Genomic DNA, 26,203 nt, shown 5'->3' with positions numbered 1-26,203 from the left:
ACGCAGTGGAGAAATGGTCCAGCGCATATCCAATACACGCGTGCACCAGGGGCGTAGCCAGACTTCGGCGGGAGGGGGGTCCAGTGCCCGAGGTGAGGGGGCACATTTTAGCCCCCCCAGAGCCGCCGACTCCCCCACCATTGCCGCCCCCCATGCCATTACCAATCCCCCCTGCCGCCGACACCACCACCACCACCTTCAACTTTGACCCCCCCTACCGATAACCCTCTCGACCCCCCTCCCGCCGCCAACCCTCCCCCGCCATCGCCATCACCTACCTTTGCTGGCAGGGTACCCCCAACCCCCGCCAGTCGAGGTCCTCTTCTTCTTTCGTTCTGGAAGAAGAGGACCTCAGCTAGCGGGGATTGGGGTCCCCCGCCAGCAAAGGTAGGCGATGGCGGGTTGACAGCGGGAGGGGGGGTCGAGAGGGTCATCGGCAGGGGCGTCCAGGGCCAAATCTATAGGAGCCCAGGTGGAGACCCCCGCCAGAAAAGGTATTTGCTACTGTGGGGTGCAGCAGGGGAAGCAGCGAGGTGGTGGGGGAGGTGAGATGGTGGGGGGGCAGCAGGCTAAAATGTGCCCCCCCACCTCGGGCTCTGGCTCCCTCCCACTGCGAAGTCTGGCTACGCCCCTGGTGAATGGGAATTGCTGCTGCCACCTTTTGGAAAATGAAAAACAAAGGTAAACTCAGGGAAGAGGGTGGAGGAAGGAAGGGGGGAAATGCCAGACCATGGCCCGAGAGGGGGGGGGGGGTGCAGCATCTCATCCCTGCCTCAGGCGGCATCTTGACTTTGGTCGCCCCTGGTCTTTCTTGTGTAATTTCCTCTTCTGAGTTGGTTGGTTGTACCTTGGTCTGACCACTTTCAATTTAAGTTCAATTTCTGTCTTAGTATGGGTCAAATTTCTCATGGTTTAATCAGGCAGAGGAAAGATTGACAGTGACTCTTTTGGGGCCAGAGTTTCCACTCAAACTAACACGATTTCAACTGATCCAGTTGATTAACGTGTAATTAAACTCTGGAATTCGTTGCCGGAGAACGTGGTGAAGGCGGTTAGCTTAGCAGAGTTTAAAAAGGGGTTGGACGGTTTCCTAAAGGACACGTCCATAAACCGCTACTAAACGGACTTGGGAAAAATCCACAATTCCAGGAATAACATGTATAGAATGTTTGTACGTTTGGGAAGCTTGCCAGGTGCCCTTGGCCTGGATTGGCCGCTGTCGTGGACAGGATGCTGGGCTCGATGGACCCTTGGTCTTTTCCCAGTATGGCATTACTTATGTACTTAGGTTGGGACTATATTATTGATATTACTTTAATTACTCTGAAGGGGTATTTTTATTTCATGTCGCTTATATTTTCAAACATGCCAGTTTGTGCAGCATACGGATGTACCCAGAGGAAGTATAATAAGGGAATAACTTCTCATAGGTAGAGTAGTAATTTGTTATAAATCGTAATTAGTGTGTCTTGGAGGGGCTGGTTATAGGGATACCCTGTATGAGGAAAATTACACTGTTCCTCTACCTATATTTCCAGTTTCTATTGTTGAAATAATATAAATGTTACAGATTCCAGTAATAGCCTGAACTGCAGAGCAAGATGCACACTAACTGGGGAACTTACATCATTCTGATACATGCACAGCTCTGTTTCCTTCCTAACGGTGAGATCAAGCTTTGAGAGATGTTGAGAGAGCACCATTCACCTGACCTGGAAATCCCAACAGGAGTCCATACTAATAAAAGGAAGATGATACAAGTCCTATACAACAGCGCCATCTACTGATCTGTAAAGAAATGATCCTGGGAGAATAAGCTGTATTCACCAGGGAAAAATTACCTATCTGAAAATTGCTCTTAATCCTACTTCATTTAAAAGTGAGTTTCCATAGTTTGTGTAATTTTAGCTTGAAAACAACATGCCTAGATTCTATTTTCAAATCTACATGAAATATTTTGCATAGAAATTTTACCTGCGTTAAAAGAAAACTATAGGACCTGTTTACAAAAAGTACCGTAAAATTTTTAAATTACCACGAGTAGTAATAGCCAAAATTTTATTTATTTATTTATTTACCGCAATTTGTTATTCTGCAAATTGAGCCTGTACAGTCACGGACCAAGAAAGGGCTCTAGGTGTCGTTGTTGATGATACGTTGAAACCTTCTGCTCAGTGTGCTGCTGCGGCTAAGAAAGCAAATAGAATGTTGGGTATTATTAGGAAAGGAATGGAAAACAAAAATGAGGATGTTATAATGCCTTTCTATCGCTCCATGGTGCGACCGCGCCTCGAATATTGTGTTCAATTCTGGTCGCCGCATCTCAAAAAAGATATAGTGGAATTAGAAAAGGTGCAGAGAAGGGCGACGAAAATGATAAAGGGGATGGGATGACTTCCCTATGAGGAAAGGCTAAAGCGGCTAGGGCTCTTCAGCTTGGAGAAAAGGCGGTTGAGGGGAGATACGATAGAGGACTATAAAATAATGAGAGGAGTTGAACGGGTAGATGTGGAGTGTCTGTTTACGCTTTCCAAAAATACTAGGACTAGGGGGGGCATGTGATGAAGCTACAGTGTAGTAAATTTAAAACGAATCAGAGAAAACTTTTCTTCACTCAACATGTAATTAAACTCTGGAATTCGTTGCCAGAGAATGTGGTAAAGGCGGTTAGCTTAGCAGAGTTTTAAAAAGGTTTGGACGACTTCCTAAAGGAAAAGTCCATAGACCGTTATTAAGTGGACTTGGGGGAAATCCACTATTTCTGGGATAAGCAGTATAAAATGTTTTGTACATTTTTGGGATCTTGCCGGGTATTTGTGACCTGGATTGGCCAGATGCTGGGCTCGATGGACCTTTGGTCTTTCCCAGTATGGCAATACTTATGTACTTATGTAATGCCAGACAACTGCAAAGCATCTGCATTAACTCATGGGGACATTCACAACATTTTGCCATTCAGTTAACACAGGGAAAGTTCTTTACCACAGGGTAACTGAATACAGATGACGTAACATAGTAAGCTACACCTGCTCAGGTAGGAATAATTGCGCCATGTTATCTGTTGTATTATCAGTTAATGTGCAGTCACTTGCCATATTAGCTCCACCTCTTATTTATTTACTAGTAAAAAAAACCCGTTTCTGATGCAAATGAAACGGGGGCTAGCAAGGTTTTCTTCTGTGTGCATGTGGGAGTGTGTGTGTCCCTGCCCTCTGCCCTCTCTCCCTTCCCCTGTGCTCTCTGTGCCCTCCCCCCTTGGAGTCGAGTCCTTCAGTGTTAAGTTTCCTGCTGTGCTTGTGTTACCGAGATAGTGAGGGCTTCTGCCCTCTCTCCCCTCCCCCCTCTGAGTCCTTCACTATTACAGAGAGAGCGATTTGATTTCCTGCTTTGCTGTGTTTTCCTTCACTGTTTGTGTTACAGAGAGAGCGAGGGCGGGGCAGACACTCATGGGGAAACCAGATATCTCTCCCCCTTCACACTTCCGGCTGGAGGCTTCATTTAGAACGTTGGTGGTGCCTTTTATATATAGAGATTTACTTATCTATTTATTGGGATTTTTTTTAACCGCCTTTAGGAAGAGATTCACCAAAGGCGGTGTACAGCAGGTACAGTTTAACATCAAAATTACAATTTTGTTAACAGCTTAACAATAGTAAAATAACCAAGAATAAACATAAATACAATCCACGAGATAAACTTGAAAACAATAAATTGAAACCTAGTAATAGAACTACCATGAAACAATATAAAAAATACACACACTTAACAGCACTGGACTACAAATACCAGAGATATAATCCAATGTCAGCATAATACTAATGATACGCCTAATAAACATTACAACATTCAACTAACATGATGCTAAAGATTTTCTACAATATGGCTTACCATATAGCTGAGGGACCAAGTGCAGATAAATGATGGGAACAAGATGCAGGATACAGAGTCAGTTGGAATAATTTGATGGTTAGCTAAACTCAAGGCAAGTTCTTTGTATAGTTAAGCAAGAGAAAGGAATTGATCTAAGTTACAGTGTGTTTCAAGCTAGTCCAGGTGCAGAATGAGTGTACAGTCAGTCACCCTATGTATTATAGGCTTGGGAGAAGAGCCAGGCTTTCACCTGCTTCCTGAAGTAGAGGAAGTCTCAAGTTATACGTAGCCCCTCTGGGAGTAAATTCCAGTGCATGGGCGGCTACTCCTGAGAAGGCTTGATGGCAAGTATCACATCGTACAATATCTTTTGACGAGAGTACAGAGAGTGGTGATCATTGAGGTCTCAAAGGTGTATAAAGGGCTAACTTATTCTTTAAGTACTCTGGCCCATTTTGTCTGAGGGCCTTGAAAATCAAACATAATTTTAGCCCTGTAAGGTACTGGTAGCCATTACCACCCTTTTGCAGGAAGGGTGTAATATGGTCATGCTACTTGCAGCCTTCTATTACTTGCAGCTGATGCAAACTCTTTTGGGTTTGACCACTGTACAGGACATTACAGTAGTCTAATGTTATCATGGAATGGACCACTGTGGTCAGACTCATCTTTTCAATATATGTGTTCTACTCGCCATGCCTTATATAGATTCTGGCTCATTATCATTACATCTGAGCACTGTAATAATATATAGAATGCAGAAGAAATGCAATATACATTGAAACTGACATCAGTTCAAAATGCTTGCATTTCAAACAGAACAGTTAACTGGAAACACTGAGGAAAAAATAACAGCTATTATAGCCTCTCAGTCCTAGGGTATATTTAGTAGCTTTGCAGGGTCTGCAGGCACTTGTTCATGTTGAATTTCTTTGTAAAGCGTATATGCAAATTTCAATAAAAACATAGCACAGCAGATTTCCACGAGCAGCATAGACAAATATGAAACCAGGAACAACTGACAGTAGTGGAGATTGGCCCCTAAAGGAAACATCCATGCTCGTGACCGTGAAGGTAAGGAAACCAAGAGGTAAGGAGTGAATTCATCAGCATTTATCTGTGTGGTTGCTAATGTGATAGGTTGCCATTGTGTGGATTTTGTCAATAAAGTTATGCTTGTTCCACTTATTGTTGATGGCTGTGAAGCTCCAAAAGAAGTAGATGTTGCTTCCAGTGCATAGGTGGTGGTGGCTGTTGATGTCTTAAATAGAACTTGTTCCAAAGTTGAGTTTGAGGTTGAAGACAGCAGAGTCATTTCTCCTGCAGTGGTAGTTTCAAATGGAGGTAGCCCAGTACTTGTTTTTTCATGCCTTATTGTTGAGGGAACTGTGCTAAGCATTGTGGTAAACCTCTCCGAACTTGAAACAATACTGGTTGGGTCAAAACTAGTAGATGAAAGTGCTTCCATCAAAGATGTTGGAATTGCTGTAGTAGTGATTTCAGGAGTTGTAAGAATTGCTGTTGTAGGAGCTTGAGAGGTTATAGGAATTGTTGTTGGAATTACTGTAGTCGTAACTTGAGAAGTTGTTGGTATTGCAGTAGTACTCATTTGAGACGTTGTAGGTATTACTATACTAGTTACTTGAAATGTTGTTGGTATTACTGTAGTAGTAGCTTGAGAAGTTGTTGGTATTGCAGTAGTACTCATCTCAGATGTTGTAGGTATTACTGAACTAGTCATTCGAACTATTGCTGGTATTACTGTAGAAGTGCCTTGAGGGGTTGTTGATAATGATGTAGTAACTGGTTGAGGTGTTCTTATTAACAGAGTAGTGATTTCTGCTGTAGGCGTAATGGCTGTAGTGATTTGAAGGATTGTGGGAATCACTGTTGTAATTTTGTGATGTTTTGGCTTCACAGTTGTAGCAATTAATTCAGTTGTAGGATTTCTAGTTGTTTTTATAGATGTAGTATGCATTGGGACAGTCAATAAAGTAGTTTGTGCAGAAGAAATGAGCATCCTAGTACTCATCTCAGTTCTTAAAGCTGTAAATGTTGTGCCTGAAACAGGTAAGCAAATTAACTGATCTTTTGGTACTGAAGTAATAGATTTTCCCCTTAGGTGTTCAGGATTTTCACACGTCACTTTAGAGTGTGATTTCACCTTTTCTTGATGATTTCGAATCCAGCTGTGAAGATAGTACAAATGACAGTCACATAGCCAGGGATTATCACTTAGAAACAACGTTGAAAGATTCGGCAAATTGTCAAAAAGTCCTTCAGGGATACTTTCCAATTGGTTGTTACGAAGATTCAGAGTTTTCAAAGCTGGAAGAGAGGAGAAAACCCCAGGCTCGAGGGATTTAAGATTATTCAGTTCTACATTCAGTGTAGAGACTTTATTTAGACCAACAAAAATTCCACTGGGTAAAGAAGTGATTTTGTTTTTAGAAAGGATTAGCTTATCTAAAGAAGTAAGGTTCCTGAAGACTTCATTTGGAAGTGTTGTCAAATTGTTATTACTTAACTCCAAATTAGTGAGCAGAGGCATGTAATCCAGTACTGGGAGCATTTGCAACTGGTTTTCATTCATCTTCAGTTGTTTCGTAGATTTTAGACCAAAAAACATTTCGTTTGGCAGTTCCTCAATCAAGTTTTTTTCTAAGAAAAGTTTCTCCAGATGGGGCAGGTTGGACAACAAGGAAGCTGGCAATGATTTGATTTTGTTGTTTGCGAGGCTGAGCTCTTTGAGACCAGATTGACTGTCCAGAAGACCCTCAGGAAGATCACTGAGCTGATTGTCATATAACCTCAACACTTTTAGATTATGGAGGTTAACGAAAGAGTCTTTTGAAAGACTGGTGATCTTATTCTTGGCCAAGTGTAAGAGTGTTAGATTAAAAAGAGGGTCAAATATACCCATAGGGAGAGAAGAAATTTCATTGACATTTAGGTACAGTTCTTCTAAATTCATCAGGGCATCAAAAACTCCTTTCTCAATCATGCTGATTTTATTATTTTTGAGAATCAACTTCCTCAGATGTTCGAGGTTTCTAAAGACCCCTACCTTCACTTTCTCTAACTCCGTATTGGCCGATATCTCAAGCTCATGAAGTTTCAGCAAGTTGTCGAAGGCACCAGCTTCAATCGTGTTGATCTGGTTGCTTATAAAGAACAATCTTTCCAACTCGGGCATTTTTCTGAAAGCTCCTGTTGGGATGGCTGATATGCTAGTTTGCACAAAAAACATTTCGGTGACACCTGGTCTGGTCGTCTTTGGTATGTGCGTAATTTCTTTCTTTTCATAGACATCCTGATACTCTTTCGGACACTCATATTCTTTCTCACAAGATGGTGCACACATGGAAAGATCGAGAAATAGAAGAAATGAAATAAGGAAATCCAGATGCATCTTGCTGAAAAACACAAGTTTCATACATACAATTATGCTGTTGCAAGCTGTGAGGGAGGGAGTGACCTATTGAGAGGCGTCCCTAGAAACACTCCCTCACTGAGGTTACACTTCAGCCACTGTACAGCAGGTGGTGCTAAACCTGCCATGTCAAAGGCTGAACTGCAAAGCCAATGTAGCATAGAGACATTATGCTGCCTGACCAGGAGGGCGGGGCTCAACAGTGAGCGTGGAGTAAAAGCCCTTGGGCAAAACAGAGGTCTCCTGGAGGAAGGCTGTGAGAGAAGGAATCCTCCCAAGGAGTTGGCTGGGCTAGAGTACCTGGGGGAGGCTCAAGGAAGCAGAATGGCCCTTAAGCTAATATCTCTAATGTCGATGTGGGAAAGACAATCAAGGTAGGACATTTTTCAGTTATCTTGAAGACTCAGATGTTGTGTGTCCAGGCTAAAGGTAAGCCTGTGTTGGACTGCATTTGTTTGGAACAGTCATGGGGTATTTGGGGTGTAGAAAGAAGCCAGCTCTAGTAAGGCTGCTTCCTTCAGGTTTGAGGAGACACTGATAGCACTTCACTAAGCTGTGATGAAACAGGCTTTTGTATGTTAGAACACAGGAATAAAGAATTTTTCTGTTTACTCTTACCCCTTTGCCCCCCAGTGTCTGTGAAATCCTGTAGCCAACTGCCAGTCACACTTACACAAGCACAATATGTGTCAGGAGGAACGCTTTATTTTATGGGTTATAAAAGCATTTAACCAGCCAAGATCAACATCTGGCCGGTTAAATGCCCTCGAGCCGACTATCCGCCTTTTTATATTTTTATTCTGCCTATCAATAACCTACAATTCCTCCTTTAAACCCCAATCTTTTAAGTTCCCAGAGCACAATAGTGTTCAGTTACCAGAGAAATGTCCTCTTCTCTCAGAACTTCTCAGAAAGGAAGTTATATTGAAACACATTTCAAGCAAATATTTATTTAGATTTTACTCATTCCTTTTTCAGTAGTAGCACAAGGTGAGTTACATTCAGGTACTCTGGATGTTTCTCTGTCTGAGGAGGGCTCACCATCTAAGTTTGTACCTGAGGCAGTGGAGGGTTAAGTGACCTGCCCCAGATCACAAGGAACAGCAGTGGGATTTGAACTGGTCACCTCTGAATTGCAAGACCGGTGCTCTAACCACTAGGCCACTCCTCCACTCGATGAATACCTAAGCTCTGGAACTCTTTGCCGGAGGATGTGGTAACAGCAGTTAGTGTATCTGGGTTTTAAAAAAGGTTTGGACAAGTTCCTGGAGGAAAAGTCCATAGTTTACTATTGAGACAGGTATGGGGAAGCCACTGTTTGCCCTGGAATTTGGTAGCATGGAATGTTGCTACTAATTGGGTTTTTGCCAGGCAGTGGTGTAGCTACGTGGGGCCATTTCCTCTTGGCCCCTGGTTGTGCTGGCAGGGGTCCAGCACTGCTACATTGCCTGCCCTGCTTTTTCTTCCCCCTCACGTCCTGCACGCTCCCAACGTGAGGTCTGGCTACGCCCCTGCTGCCAGGTATTGTGACCTGGCTTTGGCCACTGTTTGGAAATAGGATACTGGGCTAGTTGGACCATTGGTCTGACTTAGTATGGCTACTCTTATGTTCTTATATTCCACCCGTCTTCAGCGGAAGGTTAACCAGCTATTTCCCTCTCAATATTGCTGGTTAGTGGCTAGGAAATAGCCGGCTATATCGTGCACTATAACCAGGTATCGGGCAATTTTGGCCCAGGCCCGCCCACCCAAGCGCACACACACACACACACTGCAACTGCAGCAGCGCGTACCATGGCAGAGACGGCACCCGCTCGCGCTCTGGCTCAGCTCTCCTCTCTCCAGGTTCCTTCCAGCCTGATTTCAGCTCAGGCCCGCCCACCACCACCCAAGCGCACACACTCACTGACTGCAGCAGCCTCCTAGCGTACTACACGTCGCCCCATCGCGGGCACCCGCTCACTGCCGCTCAGCTGATCTATCATCTCTCCAGTAAGTTGCAGGTCACATCAGCGCGTCGTTGTTTTCCATCCTAAGCGGACGTGGCTGTGCGCGGCGGCGGGTGTGCTCAGCCTTGCTCTCGCTCCACTCGGCCTCAGCTCCGTCCGCTGAGCTCGCTCGTGGCAACTCAACTGGCATCTGAGGGGCGGGCATAGCTGCACGTGCACGCACGGCACGCAGGGTTGGTGCGAGCTCAGCCTGCCCTGGCCCTGCCCTGAAACATGGGAATTTGGGAAAATCGAAATTCGAATCGAGATCATTCCAGAATCGAGTACCTTTACTTTACTGCCAACTCCAAGCAGCAGCAGCAGCAGCCCATACAGATAAGCCCAGCTGCCAGGTAAAATGTTTAGGGTTTTTTTTTTTTATATGTACAATGTAATGCTGGTGGTGGGCTCTTCACTGTCTGGTGGGGGGAGGAATATGTATTTAATCATTAAATATACCTTTTTTTCCCCCTTAGCAGTGAAGACCCTACCCCCACCCAGAAACCCACCATTAAAACTTATTGTTGGTGGGTTTCTGGGTGGGGGTGGGCTCAGTGCCCAGGTTAAAATGTTTAAAAAAAAAAAAGGTATATTTTTCATGTTGCTGTGGGTTTTGGGGTAGGGATGGTTCTGCAGTACCCAAGTTAAAAAAATAATAAAAAAAAGTTTTATATGTAATGTAAAGTGGGGTTGGTCTCTGCAGTGCCCAAGACATTAAAAAAAAAAAAGGTTTTATATTTAATGTTGGTGTGCTTCCGGGTGGGAGGAGGGGAGATGCCAGACTATGGGGGGTGGGTAGGAGGTAGGACAAGGCTGATGCTAGGCTACAAGGAGGGGTGGGGAGTAGGGTAGGCTGATGCCTAGCTATGGGATGGATGGTAGGAAAGAGAAAGGGCTGATGCCGGGCTATGAGGATGGATTGGGGGGTAGGGAAGGATGGGGGATAGGAAAGGGCTGATGCCAAGCTACGGGGAAGGTTAGATGGGGAGAGGGAAGGGAAGGGCTGATGCCAGGCTATGAGGATGGATTGGGGGGGTAGAGAAGGGAAGGGCTGATGCCAGGCTATGAGGATGGATTGGGGGGGGGAAGGGAAGGGCTGATGCCAGGCTATGAGGATGGATTGGGGGGGGGGTAGGGAAGGGACGGGCTGATGCGGGGCTACGGGGATGGATGGATAAGAGGGATAGGGACAGGAAGGGGTGATGCCTAGCTACGGGGATGGTACCCACCCATATTAGTTTTGGGCCCACCCAAAATGTCAGGTCTGGCTACGCCACTGTTCTGTGCACTTCATAAAAATGCTCCCAGGCATACATCTCACCTTTGCTCCCTTATCTTGTCCCCTGAGCCCTCCAAAACCCACCCAGATCCCACTGTCCCCACTGTACACCACTACAGTAGCTCTTATGGGTGAAAGGGGCACCTATATGTGGGTACAGTAGGGTTTTGGTGACTTTGCGAGGGGTCACAGTTTCCACCACAAGTGTGACAGGTAGAGGGAAATAGGGACCTGGGTCCCCCACTGTGTATTGTACCAACCACTAAACTACTCCAGGGACCTGATGCTGCTCTAATTAGACCTGACTTTAAGGCTGTCTTAGAGGTTGGTAAGTCATATTTTTATTCACATTTTTGGAGGGTGGGAAGAGGTCAGTGACCATTGGGGGGATATTGAAGGGTCACCCCTAATTCTCTTCAGTGGTCATTGAGGGCACCTTTTCGTGCCTTATCCATTCTAAAAACAAATCTAGACCAAAACATCTTGGTTTTAGTCCTGGACGGTTTTATTTTGTTCCATTATGGCTGTAAAACATCCAAGTGTTAGGCCCTAACCCTGCCTTTGAAACGCCCCCCCCCCCCCCCCCCCCCCCCACATTCCCCCTTGTGATTTGAATGCACTTCTGACGGACTTCATAGAAAAACACTTAAAAATAGGTTTCAATTTTGTTTTTTGTGAGAAAGACATCCAAATGCTGCTTTATTCCACTTTTTAGATGTTTTTCTCTTTCTAAAATGAGCCTCTTAGTGCCACAGCAGTGTTTGGTTAGTGGTCAGGGGCAGAGCTAGGGTGGAACCAGCACTTAACTGGTTAGCAGCGATATTCAGTTCGCTAATCGGTGAAGTAAGCGAATAAAATTAGAACAGCAAAAATGTTTCTGGAGGTCAAGGTTTGCTTTTGTTTTTCTGTTGAAACTGTCTAAACACTTTCAGCCGAAACCAAAAATTTAAAGATTGGTTACGAATGTGAACCAGTGAGACCCCCCTCAGGATTGTCAAAGCTTTTAGTCAGCAGCCTTCTGCTAAACCCACAGGAGATTGTTACCCTCCGTTCCCAGGAACTGTAAGTACAGGCTGACAACTGGGAGAGCCATTTTAACAGGGACTTTGGAACAATCAGCAGTTTTTTTTTTTGTTTGTTTTTTTTTGTTTTGTTTTAAATTTAAGTTTTATTAATTGTTATAACAAAGGTAAACAACGTAACATACTCATAACATCATACATACATACCACGGTTAAACTATACAACATGTAAAGTTCCCTCCCCCCCCCACACACCCCCTCCAACCCCCCCAACCCCTCCTCCCCCCTAGTACTTAGTCTCGGGAACCTTCTTACTGCTAACTGAGTGGTTACAAGTAAATACATCAGAACCATGTCATACCATCCTCAATGAGCATTAATAAGCAAGCTTCTACCCCTTGGGCTGAGCACCTGAAGATAAGGCATCCATATCTGAAGAAATTGTTTCCTACGTTTAGGCGATAATTTTGAATCTCTAGCCTCCCAAGAAGCTAAATGGTGCACCTGATTGCGCCAATGCCAGTAGGCAGGCGCTTCCGGCGAGGTCCAATATTGCATTATACACTTTCGCGCTACCAAACACAACTTTCTACATAACAGAGTTGCTGGAGCACACAAAGGGGAAAAAGCTCTTGGTCGATCAAGCAAAAACTGACCCTCTGTTCCCTGTATTTTATATCCTAGTCTGATCAGATACCCTCGTATCCGCTGCCAAAATGCACGCACTTTTGGGCATTGCCACAATGCATGGTAGAAGGAGCCTGGAACCCCCCCACATTTGGAACAGGCAGTACTAACCAAACCCAACACATGAGCTCGTTGCGCTGTGGACATATAACCCCGAAGGACTATCCTGTACCCACATTCTCTTAATCTTTCATCCTTTACTAACCGCCTTAATCCTAGCAAAGTAGCCTCCACATTCCATGATGTCAAGGAATATCCCAGATCTTGCTCCCATTTATGCTTGAGGCCCTCATATCTTCTCTGTGGTATACGCCGAACCAGAGCCCCATACAAATCAGAGACCAAATGCCTAACAGGTACCAGCTCTTCAAAAAAAACCACGGATCCGGTTCCCCCAACGACCCCTTAAGGAGGCCTGATGCAAGGACCTCATATAATGCTTGACTTGTGCAAATGCAAACCTATTACCCCAGGCCACTCCCACCCTGTCCTGTATAGCTTCAAATGGCAACACCTCCCCATCATCCTGCAACAAATGCTCTAATTGCACAATTCCCTTCTGCGCCCAGATGCCAAAAATCGGATTGTCCATTCCTGCTAGAAACATGACATAACCCATAATTGGTAATAAGTCAGTGATATGGGGTTTTCCCCCTAAATGACGCACCCACCAATGCCACACCTCACGAAGCGGCTGCAACAAAACACTATTTTTAAGCCTGGGGGGTATTTTGGTATGAGGCAGGTGCAGAAGCGCCATTATATCGTAAGGGGCAAATAAAGCTTGCTCTAAGGTTGTGGGTGTATAAAATTGAGTGGATTCCAACCAGTCCCCCAGATGGCGCAGCAAACATGCTTGATTGTATAAGAACAAATCTGGGAAACCTATACCACCCTGTCTCCAACTCCCAACTAATAAATCCTGATTTACTTTAGGTTTTTTCCCCGCCCAACAAAAACGACTAAAAAGTCGCGTTACCCGTTTCAGATCTTTCTGCAGCAATCGAAGAGGCAAAATTTGTAAAACATACAGCCAACGAGGAAATAAAACCATCGTTATCAAATTTATGCGGCCCGTTAACGACAAAGGGAGATGCATCCAAGCATCCAACTTAGCCTTAGTGTCCTCTAGCAAGATCTTAACATTTATTTGGTAAAGTTCAGAGGTATTCATGACAAGCCGAATGCCTAGATATTTAAAAGACTCAGTAGCCCACCGCAATGGGAACTCTGGTCCCCAGTTCCACTGTTGTACTGCTGGGGTAGCCAAAACTTCAGATTTGTCTAAATTTAACCGAAAACCCGCATAGTCTCCATATTCTCGAAACGTCTCTAACAACGCCTCCAACGACTCCCTCGGATTCGTGAGATGTACCAAGAGATCATCTGCGAAAGCTGAGACCTTGAACATTTGAGAGCCCACACGAACTCCCCGGATCACGGGATTCACCATAATATCTCTAATAAGGGGATCTAAGACTAAACAAAGAGAAGTGGAGATAAAGGACACCCCTGCCTAGTACCCCGCTGGATCGGAAAACTCTCCGATTCAAGACCATTCACCAATAATGTTGCACTGGGATTAGCATATAATACACGGATTGCTTCAACAAACCACCCAGAGAATCCATAACGTTCTAAAGTTACAAAAAGGAAATCCCAATGAACCTTATCAAAAGCTTTTTCCGCATCAAAGCTGATTAGTAATGACGCTAAATCCCGCTGCGAGCAATCAGCAGTTTTTATGCTTAAAGCTATGGACATGTAACAACAGAAAGTAGCATTGAGTTTAGGAGGAATGGATCCACGGAATCTTAGCGGAGATCGGGTGGCGACGCTGGTAATTGGGAAGCAAAACCGGTGCTGGGCAGACTTCTACGGTCTACGCCCTGATCCTGACTGAATAGATAGGGATGGGCTAGAGTGTGAATTTTAAGGGGCTTCAATGTTAGCTTCAGAACTTAGTACAAAAACAGTACAGTACTGGGCAGACTTATACCGTCTGTGCCCTGAGAAAGGCAAGGACAAATCAAACTCAGGTATAAAGTATCACATACCATGTAAAATGAGTTTATCTTGTTGGGCAGACTGGATGGACCGTTCAGGTCTTTATCTGCCATCATTTACTATGTTACTAAGTTACTCTTAGGGGTTCTACATGGAATGTTGCTACTAATTGGGATTCCGGAATCTTGTAACTCTTTAGGATTCCAGAATCTTCAGAACTTTTAGTACAAGAACAGTGCTGGGCAGATTTCTACGGTCTGTGCCCTGAGAAAGGCAAGGACAAATCAAACTCGGGTATAAAGTATCACATACCATGTAAAATGAGTTTATCTTGTTGGGCAGACTGGATGGACCGTTCAGGTCTTTATCTGCCATCATTTACTATGTTACTAAGTTACTCTTAGGGGTTCTACATGGAATGTTGCTACTAATTGGGATTCCGGAATCTTGTAACTCTTTAGGATTCCAGAATCTTCAGAACTTTTAGTACAGGAACAGTGCTGGGCAGATTTCTATGGTCTGTGCCCTGAGAAAGGCAAGGACAAATCAAACTCAGGTATAAAGTATCACATACCATGTAAAATGAGTTTATCTTGTTGGGCAGACTGGATGGACCGTTCAGGTCTTTATCTGCCGTCATTTACTATGTTACTAAGTTACTCTTAGGGGTTCTACATGGAATGTTGCTACTAATTGGGATTCCGGAATCTTGTAACTCTTTAGGATTCCAGAATCTTCAGAACTTTTAGTACAGGAACAGTGCTGGGCAGATTTCTATGGTCTGTGCCCTGAGAAAGGCAAGGACAAATCAAACTCAGGTATAAAGTATCACATACCATGTAAAATGAGTTTATCTTGTTGGGCAGACTGGATGGACCGTTCAGGTCTTTATCTGCCGTCATTTACTATGTTACTAAGTTACTCTTAGGGGTTCTACATGGAATGTTGCTACTAATTGGGATTCCGGAATCTTGTAACTCTTTAGGATTCCAGAATCTTCAGAACTTTTAGTACAGGAACAGTGCTGGGCAGATTTCTATGGTCTGTGCCCTGAGAAAGGCAAGGACAAATCAAACTCAGGTATAAAGTATCACATACCATGTAAAATGAGTTTATCTTGTTGGGCAGACTGGATGGACCGTTCAGGTCTTTATCTGCCGTCATTTACTATGTTACTAAGTTACTCTTAGGGGTTCTACATGGAATGTTGCTACTAATTGGGATTCCGGAATCTTGTAACTCTTTAGGATTCCAGAATCTTCAGAACTTTTAGTACAGGAACAGTGCTGGGCAGATTTCTATGGTCTGTGCCCTGAGAAAGGCAAGGACAAATCAAACTCAGGTATAAAGTATCACATACCATGTAAAATGAGTTTATCTTGTTGGGCAGACTGGAGAATTCCTTTATTAAATGAAAGCGGAAAATCAAATTTCAATACATTACACTGTGCAGTTATAAAGCCAGCCCCTCTATACTTTTATACAAAAATGCAAATTTTACACAAAAAACCGTTCCCCCCCCAACCCCCCCAAACATTCAACTCAACTTCAAGCGTACATGCTTCCACCAAACCCCAAAGGTCTTTACCCCCACCTCCACCCGTTCCCATCGGGCCACTTCCTGGACAGCTCGGACAACGTCCCAGGAGACCTGCTCAGCAGACCTGCACTCCTGGCCCAGGGACACCCCGCAGCGAGCCATCCATAGGCAGTATCTGATGATAACTGAGATTAGAAAGGCGGTACCTGGCTCTAGCCGCCCCGTCTCCCCCTGCCTCCCATACACCCAGTCCGCATAGGTGTAGGACGTGAAGCTGGGGATGGCCAGCAAGGCAGCCACTCTCCGGCAAACCGCTACGGAGAATGGACACTCCTTCAGGAAGTGGTCCATGGTCTCCAGCCGGCCAGCACACTCCCCCCTCGGGCAGTCTCGGTCCTGCTGGTTCCTACACCGAAGGTTTGCCCTAACATACAACCTGCCATGTAGGGACAGCCAAGCAATGTCCCTGTACTTGTGTGGGATGCGTTTGGATGAAATAAAACGCAGGCTCTGCCTCAGCACGGGCTCTGGAGCATCCCTAAGAGCCAGGGGAGAGGAGAAGCGTTGGGAGCGAACCCGCTCCACCCAGATCTCCCTCTGCCCTGCCCTAACTTCCTCCCATGTAATGTCCCACAGCCGAACCAGCTTTATCAAAGATTTATAGTAGCCTACCCCCTCCGGGAACCCTTTCCGCAACCGTCCCACCCTACCTCCCCCCAACCAAGGACCCCAGAATCCCTCCCACCACTGGACAACACTGTGTACCCATCCTGGGGCATTCAGACCCCCCGCCCGCCCCAGGTTAAACTGGATGAAGAGGGAGGAGAATAGCAAGACTGGGTTTACCATTCCCACCCCCCCTTCCTCCCGTGACCGGTAAGTGAAATTACGTCGAACTGGGTTCATCCTGTTCCCCCACAGGAGTTGAAAGAACACGCTGTAAATTGCCGTGAAACAGCGTTCCGGCAGGAGACAGATGTAGCTCAGGAACAGGAACATGGGGACCACCTGGCTCTTCAGCAACCGGACCCGGTCCTCCATGGGCATCCGCCACCCCTTCCAGCGGTCCACCTTCTCCCTCGCCTCCGCTATCCTTTGTTCCCAATTTTCCCGCCCGTAATCCCCTCCCCCAAAATACACTCCCAAAACCCTCATTTTCTCTATCCCATCCGGGAACCCTCCACCTAAATTAAACCGCCGTCCCTCTGGCCCCACCCACAAGCTGGTGCTCTTGCCCAGGTTTACCCGAGACCCCGAAGCCTGGGAGTATGCTGCAAGGATCTCCTGCAGCCTCCTCCCCTCCCTGCGATCCGCCACCCAGACGGTGATATCGTCCGCATAGGCGATGACTCGCAACACATTCCCTTTGCCTACCTCCACTCCTCTGAGCCCGTCCTCCCCCCCCCCTTCCAGCCTCCTCACCAGGGGATCAATGGCGAAAGCGTACAGCAGGGGGCTCAACGGGCACCCCTGCCGCACCCCCGCCGAGATCCCCACCTCCGCCCCCCTCCATCCATTCACCAGGGGAAAGAATCGCGCCCCCGCATACAATAACTGAAGTTGCGCGATCCATTCCCCCGGGAATCCATAGTGGTCTAGGACCTTCCATAAAAAACCCCACTGCACTCGGTCGAAAGCCTTGTCCTGGTCCAAGGCCACGACCAGCCTGCCCTCTCCCACCCGACTACGTTCCAGACCCTCCCTCACCCAGGCCACTGCCTCTAGCACCCCCCTTCCCGGGACCCCACACCCCTGCGGGGCCGCCAGCACTTCCCCGGAGATCTTCCTCATGCGGGCAAGGAGCATGTGAGCGAAGATCTTCCGGTCGGTGTTCAGAAGTGCAATCGGCCGCCAATTTGCCACATCCTGGGGGTCCTTGCCTTTGCTAAGGAGGACCAAAGCTGATGCCCCCATCGACTCAGGCAAGGATCCCCCTGTTCGTGCCGCCTCCCAGATTGCCAACAAGACTGGCGCCAACTGATCCCTAAACCGCTGGTAGAACTCTGCCGGGAGTCCGTCTGGCCCCGGCGCCGTCCTGCGCCGCAAGGCCCCAATGGCCTCCTGTACCTCCCGCAGCGTCCACGGCCGCAGCAAGGCCCGAAGATGAGGCCCCCCCTTACCCACCCCTGGGGTTTCCTCAATGTACCTCGCCATGGCCTCCTCCCCCAACTGTTGGTCGAAAAAGACCCGCCCAAAGTGGTCCCCACCACCTGCAAGATACCTTCCCTAGACTGCTGGAGCGTCCCCCCCTCATCCCTTAACCCCTCTACCACCCTCCTCTCCCTTCTTTCCTTACAGCAGTCATAAGGGTTCGGGCTGAGCAGCTTCCCGAAGTCCCGCTCATAGACGAGGGAAGAGTACCGATTGTATTGTACCCGTTCCACCTCCTGCTGCAAGGCCTCAATGTCCTCCCTCTTCCCACCCCTGGAAATCAAATTGTCCCTTCGCTTCCTCAGAGCAGTTCCTAGCCGGGTGACCTCCCTCCCCTGCCTCCTCGCCTGACGGAGAAAGAACCCCCTGGTGCGGTGTTTCAAAACTTCCCACCAGTCTCCTAGGGAAGGGAAGACACCCTGAATGGATACCTGGTCTGCCAGAAACTCCAGATACTCCTGGTACAACACCCCCTCCCTCAACCATTTCTGATTTAACGCCACAATCCTTTCCCCAATCCGTGAATCCCCCCTCCCCCCAGCTCGACCAGCACCATCTTGTGGTCTGAGAAATCAACCTCTACCACCCTTGGTGCCTTCCCACACGCCCCTCCCCGAACTAAAAACCGGTCAATTCTACTTCTACAAGTGCCCCGGGCAAAAGTGAAACCCTGCGTCCCACCACCAAACTCTATGTGCGCGTCCACCAATCCCGCTCCCTTCATGATCCCTGCTAGCCGTACCCCATCGTAACCTACTTGCGCCGCCCTCCCCCCCCTATCCTCCTTCCTCAGGACTGTGTTAAAATCCCCCCCCCCAAACTAGCTGCCGTGAGGTGTAAAGGTACGGCCGAATTTTCCCAAACAGTGCTGCCCTTCCCCGTTTGCTTTGCGGCCCGTAGATGTTAATCACCCGCAAAGCCACCCCCCGCAATCTCATATCTAACACCAGACACCTCCCAATTCCCAGCTCCACAACCCTCTGGATCTCTACTTTAAATGTTTTGAAGAGGATGCCTATCCCCCCATACCGTTCCCCTGCCAGACCCCAAATAGAGGGCCCCCATCTCCAGGCCTGCTTTGCCCGCCGAACCTCCTCCAGCGTTCGCAGCCTGGTCTCCTGCAGAAGAAAACAGTCCGCCACCACGGCAGAGAGGCCATCGAACGCCAAGCATCTCGCCCTCTGGGAGGCGACACTAGCCACATTAAGTGTGGCGAATGTTAACAGCAGTCCAGCCATCATTGTGCCGTTCCATACCCCCCGCCCTCCTGGCTACCTTCCCTCTGCTCCATACTACCTCCAGGGATCCCTTCCCCTTCACCCTCCCCTTCCTCGTCCGCCCAGTCCCGGCCCCCTAGCTCAAAACCCCCCCCCCCATTCCTTACTTTCTTCCTCCCCTTCTTCCTCTTTTCTTCGCCCACCTCCCTCCCTCCTTGGGAGTCGTCCACTGACTCTCCCCCCCCTGCCTCCTCTCCCGCCCCTTCTGCCCCTTTTTCGACCCCCTCCATCAATCCTGCCTCCAGCCCATCCTCCCTCTCCTCTCTTGCCTTCATCCCTGCCTCCTGTCCTACCCTCCTTTTCTCCCCCACCCTCCCTTCAGCCCCCCCCAATCTGCCCCCCACCTCCCCGACCTCCTCCACTACCATTTCCTCCTCTTCGTCCCTCAAAACCTTCTCCCTCTTCTTCTTCTTCCTTTTACCCGCTGTTCCCTTTCCAGCGTCTGCCATGCTGTCCAACCCATCCTGCCGGCTCATCCCATCCTCTCCTTCCTCTCCTGCCAGTTCGTCACCCCCTCCCTCATCTTCCAATCCCCTAAATCTGTTCTATCCCCATTCCTGCCTCCCCTCCCCCTTCCTCCCGTACCCCCGTCACCTTCCGTTGTTTTTTTGACACCCGCGTCCAACCCTCATCTGCCCCGTCCTGCCGCTTCCGCCCTTCCCCCAACCCTTCCCCACCTCCCACTCCCTGTCCCTCCGCAGCTCCTTTCCCCCCCACCCCGGGAACCTGATCTCGCCCTACATTCACTCCCCCCCTCTCCCTCTGAACTGGACCGCCCCCTCCCATGTCCTCCTCTCCCCCGTTATGGGAGGCCCAAGGGCAAGCTCTGAATGCATGCCCCAGACCCCCACACAAATTACACCGGATAGATGCACAAGACTCCGTAGGATGCTCCTTAGACCCGCACTTCCCACACTGCCGTACTGGGCACGACATACTAAAATGTCTGAATGACCCGCACTTGTGACATTGCCGCGGCTGCCCCTTGTAAAAGCAGAGGATCCGATCCCTGCCAATGAACGCCGCAGAGGGAATGTGCTGGGTCACGTGTCCTGCCTGCTTCAGCCTAACCTGCGCACACCATCCTCCCGCCCACACCCTACTGGGGTCAGGGAGTTTGGACAAGGGGGTATGCAATTCTGCGTACCGCTGTAGCCAGAAGGCCAGGTCTGCCCCTGAAATGGATTCATTTCGGACCAGCAGGGTTACCTGCACCAGGTCAGGTCTGCTGATCGGTACGGCCCTAAAGTTTCTCCAATCCCCTTTCCCCCTTACCCCCTCGTATTTCTCCCAGAAGACCTCCATGCCTCGCTGGGTCAGAAAACTAACATCATACTCTGGGATATTCACCGGGTGGATACAGGCATAGAGGTCCTCTGGGAGAAATCCTAAACCCAGGACCAACTTCAAGGCCTCATCCCTACTTGGCATCCCCCCTCCCCCACCCACCTTAACTGAATCACATTCCTCCTTTTGGGAACCTGGCCCCCCCCCACCCTCCCCCCCATCCTTCCCCAATGCTTCCTGCCCCCCCATTCCCCCTGCGCCCGCCCCTCCCACCTACTACCGCCGCAAAGGATGGAGCACCCCCCCACCGTTCCCCTCCTCCATCTCCTGCACTGAGACCCCCCTGCTCCTGCTGCGCCGTACCCCCCCTCTCTCTCTTGCCTCCCCTCTCAGCCTCCCTCCCTTCTCTCCCTTCTATCAGCAGACTTTGCACATCCCCTGCCTTCACAGTGTCCTTCTGTACCATTTCCCCTGCAGCAAAAAACCTGCCATTGTCCCCTTCAACACGTTCGCTAGAGACAGTGAGAGCAGGTTCCCCTAAATACTTGTTCCCCTCCCAATACCCCTGACCCCCTCCCCCGCCCACCGAGCCAACCCTCCCCTCCCGGCCCGAACACTCCCCCCTGGCTCGCACCCCTGCAGCCTGGCCAACTGCAAAGTCAAAAGTACCAGTCAAGTTTCCTTCTGGCGCACACTGCAAGGCAAACACCTCCCGCTCCTCCCCCCCTCCTTCCCCCCGGAACCTGCTCTCTGTGCTGGGTCCCTCCTTGCAACGTGCTGCTCCAGCTTTCCCTGTGCGGGCCCGCTGTTTTCCTGGGAACTGGTCTCCCCTCTGGCGTCCTGCTTCGTTGGGACTTCCTGCTCTGCCGTTTTGCAAAGTAAGAGTGGCTTCCCGCACTCCAGCACCACTCGCTCTCCCAAACATGGGGAATCCTCCTGCGCTGTAGCATTCTCCTCTGCGGCCATCCCTGCTCCTCCAGCCCGATTGGCTGGCGCCTCCTGCTCCAATGTGCTGGGCGGGCATGGCATCCCGCCACCCGGCAGTGCAGTTCCTTGCCATTCTGAACCTTTATGTGGGGAACACTGTGTGGCCTCCTGTGCTTTCTCTATGGAAAACCACTCCTTGTCTTCACCTGCCTTTCTTCCTGCATTCTCCTTTAAGAGGCAGCTCCCTGCTGGAACATCTCCACTTTCAGTCCTTAGCCCTGCTGCAGGCTGATTGGCTGGAACATCCTGCTCCTCAGAGCTTTGTGGGTGAGGCCTCCCAGGCATTTTTTCCTTGCCGTCTGCTCCTACTACAGGCAATGGGAACAGGACAACCTCCTCTTCTCCAGGTAAGTTCTCTGTTTCAACTTCCACCACCACTTCTGTGGAAAAAGGTTTCTCTCCTGAAATTGCAGCCTCAGTTTCAACAATGTGAAAAGTCTTAGTGTTAAAGTTTTTTTCCTGTTCTGTTCTCCCACACTCAGGTGCTCTCAATGAGGCTTCCACAGCCCCACCTTCAGTCCTGCTTACTCCAGAAGCTGCCTGCATTGGCCCAGACTGACTAGCAAGGCATTGCATGAATTTCAATGTATTTTGGGTGCTAGTTCCTGGCAGCTCCCCTGATGCTTCAATGTTCTGGGGTCCAAAGACTGGGCTGATTCCTTCCTGCTCTGTTTGTTGCTTCCACTGTACCGAGGCTGACGGGGCCTGTCCCCCCGAGGCCATCCTGTCTCTGTTGATATAGAGTTCTCTCAGAGGATTTCCAGGGCCTTTCCTCAGGGCCCTCAGCAGCTGTTCTTTTCTCTGGAGAAGCCTAAGCAGCCTGGTTTCCTCTTTCATATAGGTCTTGCGATGCTCTGCTGGGGCCAGCCTGCTCAGGGCTTTTGCCATTTTGACTCGCTTCCCCAGGTCCACCACCTCCTTCTCCGTACTTTTAATTCTCTTCACCATTTTAATTATGCCACTGGCCGGGTCCTCTGGATCCTGGCAGTAGTCCACAAGCTCTTCCTCCTCTAGATCGTCACTATCCTCACTGCCTTCCTCCTCCACCTCCGGCAGGGCCTCTTGACAGATCTCCATTACCACTCTTTCCTTCTCAGACCAGCTCTTCTCTAGGGTCTCCGCCAGCTCTCTCCCCCCCTCACCTGCTGGACGTCGTGCGGCCGTGAGGGGGGTACCAGTCCGGCTTCCTCCCTTGGAGTCTGGCCCTCTTCTATCCACAGGGCTCCTTTCCCTCCTCCCTGCGGCACTGCAAGGGAGGAGACCGCTTTTCCTGACCCTCTGGTCCCTGAGCCCAAGAGGCCCCATGGCCTGGGCCTGTCCTGGGGAACGCTCCCCAGAGGCCCTCCACATCCTTGGGGAGGGAGTTAGGCCTCACTCTCCTCCCACTGGAAGTCTGCAGAGCTCTCTGAAACACCTCCTTCCACCTCAGCAGACTGGATGGACCGTTCAGGTCTTTATCTGCCATCATTTACTATGTTACTAAGTTACTCTTAGGGGTTCTACATGGAATGTTGCTACTAATTGGGATTCCGGAATCTTGTAACTCTTTAGGATTCCAGAATCTTCAGAACTTTTAGTACAGGAACAGTGCTGGGCAGATTTCTATGGTCTGTGCCCTGAGAAAGGCAAGGACAAATCAAACTCAGGTATAAAGTATCACATACCATGTAAAATGAGTTTATCTTGTTGGGCAGACTGGATGGACCGTTCAGGTCTTTATCTGCCGTCATTTACTATGTTACTATGAGTTTTGTTTCTTGTTCTGTATTTAGGGCACTATTTACTAAGGTGTTCTAGAGTTTCTTCATTGTTTCTTTTTTTTAAACACTTATAAACAATCAGTGTTTTAATAGGAAAAAATATGAATGATAAGCAATACTGCACAAGAAGTTCAGTGAAATGCAGTATATTTGCCAAGATATCTGAAGATCTGTTTTAAAAGGACAAAAGTTTAAATTTAAGTGTAATGTGTTTTAATAGTGGTGATAAGTTAAAGCAATTAGCTTGCTGAGACTTTTTTGCTTTTATGGGAAAGGGAAATGGGACTTGAAATACTGCCTTTCGCAGGTTCTTTGCAACTACATTCAAAGCGGTTTACATATATTCAGGTACTTATTTTGTACCAGGGGCAATGGAGGGTAAAGTGACTTTCCCAGAGTCACAAGGAGCTGCAGTGGGAATTGAACTCAGTTCCCCAGGATCAAAGTCCGCTGCACTAACCACTAGGCTACTCCTCCACTCATTCCACCAATAACAGCCAACCTCATCAGTGATGTCACAATGGCTTGATTGCCCAAAACAGTTCCCCAGGATCAAAGTCCACTGCACTAACCACTAGGCTACTCCTCCACTCATTCTACCAATAAGAGCCAACCTCATCAGTGATGTCACAATGGCTTGATTGCCCGATACTTGGCTCACTTGTGATATTGTGATGTCATAAGGGAAAAGGAACTGTGACTTGATGTACTGCCTTTCTGAGGTTTTTGCAACTACATTCAAAGTGGTTTACATATATTCAGGTACTTATTTTGTACCAGGGGCAATGGAGGGTAAAGTGACTTTCCCAGAGTCACAAGGAGCTGCAGTGGGAATTGAACTCAGTTCCCCAGGATCAAAGTCCGCTGCACTAACCACTAGGCTACTCCTCCACTCATTCCACCAATAAGAGCCAACCTCATCAGTGATGTCACAATGGCTTGATTGCCCAAAACAGTTCCCCAGGATCAAAGTCCACTGCACTAACCACTAGGCTACTCCTCCACTCATTCTACCAATAAGAGCCAACCTCATCAGTGATGTCACAATGGCTTGATTGCCCGATACTTGGCTCACTTGTGATATTGTGATGTCATAAGGGAAAAGGAACTGTGACTTGATGTACTGCCTTTCTGAGGTTTTTGCAACTACATTCAAAGCGGTTTACATATATTTAGCTACTTATTTTGTACCAGGGGCAATGGAGGGTTAAGTGACTTGCCCAGAGTCACAAGGAGCTGCAGTGGGAATCAAACTCAGTTCCCCAGGATCAAAGTCCACTGCACTAACCACTAGGCTACTCCTCCAATCCATGGATTATTAATCCTGCAGATTGAGTTTTCTCTTATTTATTGTGACATTTCTCAGGACAGCTCAGACCCTAAACTCCATGATCACAGTCAAATCTCCCCCCAAAAGTCCGTGTAAGCGATCACCCCCACCCCCAACTCACTCAAATTCAAACACACTATCCTTTTTCACAAGAACACCCCTGGACTCTTTTTGAACAACAATGCCATTCAAATAAAATATGCCATGACTATGAAATTACTTTTACGTCATCTGGTTACAGAAACGTTCATGGTTCCCCTTCTGTCTAAATAAGTAGGACAGCTAGAGAGTCTTCGCTTACCCTGTCTGATATGTTACCTTTTTTTTTGTTACATTTGTACCCTGCGCTTTCCCACTCATGGCAGGCTCAATGCAGCTTACATGGGGTAATGGAGGGTTATGTGACTTGCCCAGAGTCACAAGGAGCTGCCTGTGCCTGAAGTGGGAGTCAAACTCAGTTCCCCAGGACCAAAGTCCACCACCCTAACCACTAGGCCACTCCTCCACTGTTGCTACTATTTGAGATTCTACATGGAATGTTGCTATTCCACTAGAAGTCAGCCCTTGCAGATCACCAATGTGGCCACGCAGGCTTCTGCTTCTGTGAGTCTGACGTCAAACAGAAGCCTGCGCAGCCTTCTACATGGAATGTTGCTAGTAGAATAGCAACATTCCATGTAGAATCTCCAATAGTATCTATTTTATTTTTGTTACATTTGTACCCTGCGCTTTCCCACTCATGGCAGGCTCAATGCGGCTTACATGGGGCAATGGAGGGTTAAGTGACTTGCCCAGAGTCATAAGGAGCTGCCTGTGCCTGAAGTGGGAATTGAACTCAGTTCCTCAGCTCCCCAGGACCAAAGTCCACCACCATAAGCACTAGGCCACTCCTCCACTTTTTGAAAGATAGAACAGAGAGGAAAAGGGCAGAATGAACAAGTTACCTGGCTTGAAGGAGACCTTCAGTCCTCAGACGGAGGTCCGCTGCTCAGACAGTCTAAACCTGAAAAATGATGGGGGAATGTCTCGGGATAGTTAAATGTGGTTTTACACAGACTCCCTCCTGTGACTGCAACTATCTTCCATAGCTCATCCCTTCCCTGTCACTAGGGCACTCAGGGCTCTAAGCATTGTATGACATCTGTAGCAGACAGATAAGACAGTCTCAAAAACATGTACAAGTCTCCTCCTGTGAACTTTCTTACTCAGAACTTAGGAAAAGATGGGAGATAAACATTCTGCAAGACTTTTCATTTGTGGTGCAATACCACAGGAAAGCATTTCTGAGGCTGGTTCTGGAGTATCCCCTAACCAGACTGTTTGTCAGGCTATCCACAATGAATATGGAGTGGCCTAGTGGTTAAGGTGGTGGACTTTGGTCCTGGGGAACTGAGGAACTGAGTTTGATTCCCACTTCAGGCACAGGCAGCTCCTTGTGACTCTGGGCAAGTCACTTAACCCTCAATTGCCCCATGTAAGCCGCATTGAGCCTGCCATGAGTGGGAAAGTGCGGGGTACAAATGTAACAAAAATAAAATAGATACTATTGGAGATTCTACATGGAATGTTGCTACTGTTGGAGATT

General features: G+C 48.1%; 1 protein-coding gene across 1 annotated transcript; it reads right to left on the bottom strand.

Annotated features, from left to right (window-relative positions):
• Positions 1-4,543: 4,543 nt before the first annotated feature.
• On the bottom strand, positions 4,544-25,694 carry LOC115479306 (carboxypeptidase N subunit 2-like). The gene is made up of 2 exons (XM_030217171.1): positions 25,563-25,694; positions 4,544-7,286 (listed from the first exon to the last, which is right to left on the bottom strand). The coding sequence occupies exon 2, from the start codon at positions 7,280-7,282 to the stop codon at positions 4,745-4,747; it is 2,538 nt and encodes an 845-aa protein (XP_030073031.1). The 5' UTR covers positions 7,283-7,286; positions 25,563-25,694; the 3' UTR covers positions 4,544-4,744.
• Positions 25,695-26,203: the final 509 nt, after the last annotated feature.

Source organism: Microcaecilia unicolor, chromosome 10 (genome assembly GCF_901765095.1).
Source record: "Microcaecilia unicolor chromosome 10, aMicUni1.1, whole genome shotgun sequence".
In the NCBI taxonomy this organism is placed as follows: Eukaryota; Metazoa; Chordata; class Amphibia; order Gymnophiona; family Siphonopidae; genus Microcaecilia; species Microcaecilia unicolor.
The sequence above is the reverse complement of the archived record's forward strand: the minus strand, read 5'-3'. Positions and strand labels throughout refer to the sequence as shown.

Bases quoted from the DNA above. Each gene is read 5' to 3' on its own strand.
- LOC115479306 (XM_030217171.1), bottom strand. From the start codon at position 7,282: ATGCATCTGGATTTCCTTATTTCATTTCTTCTATTTCTCGATCTTTCC.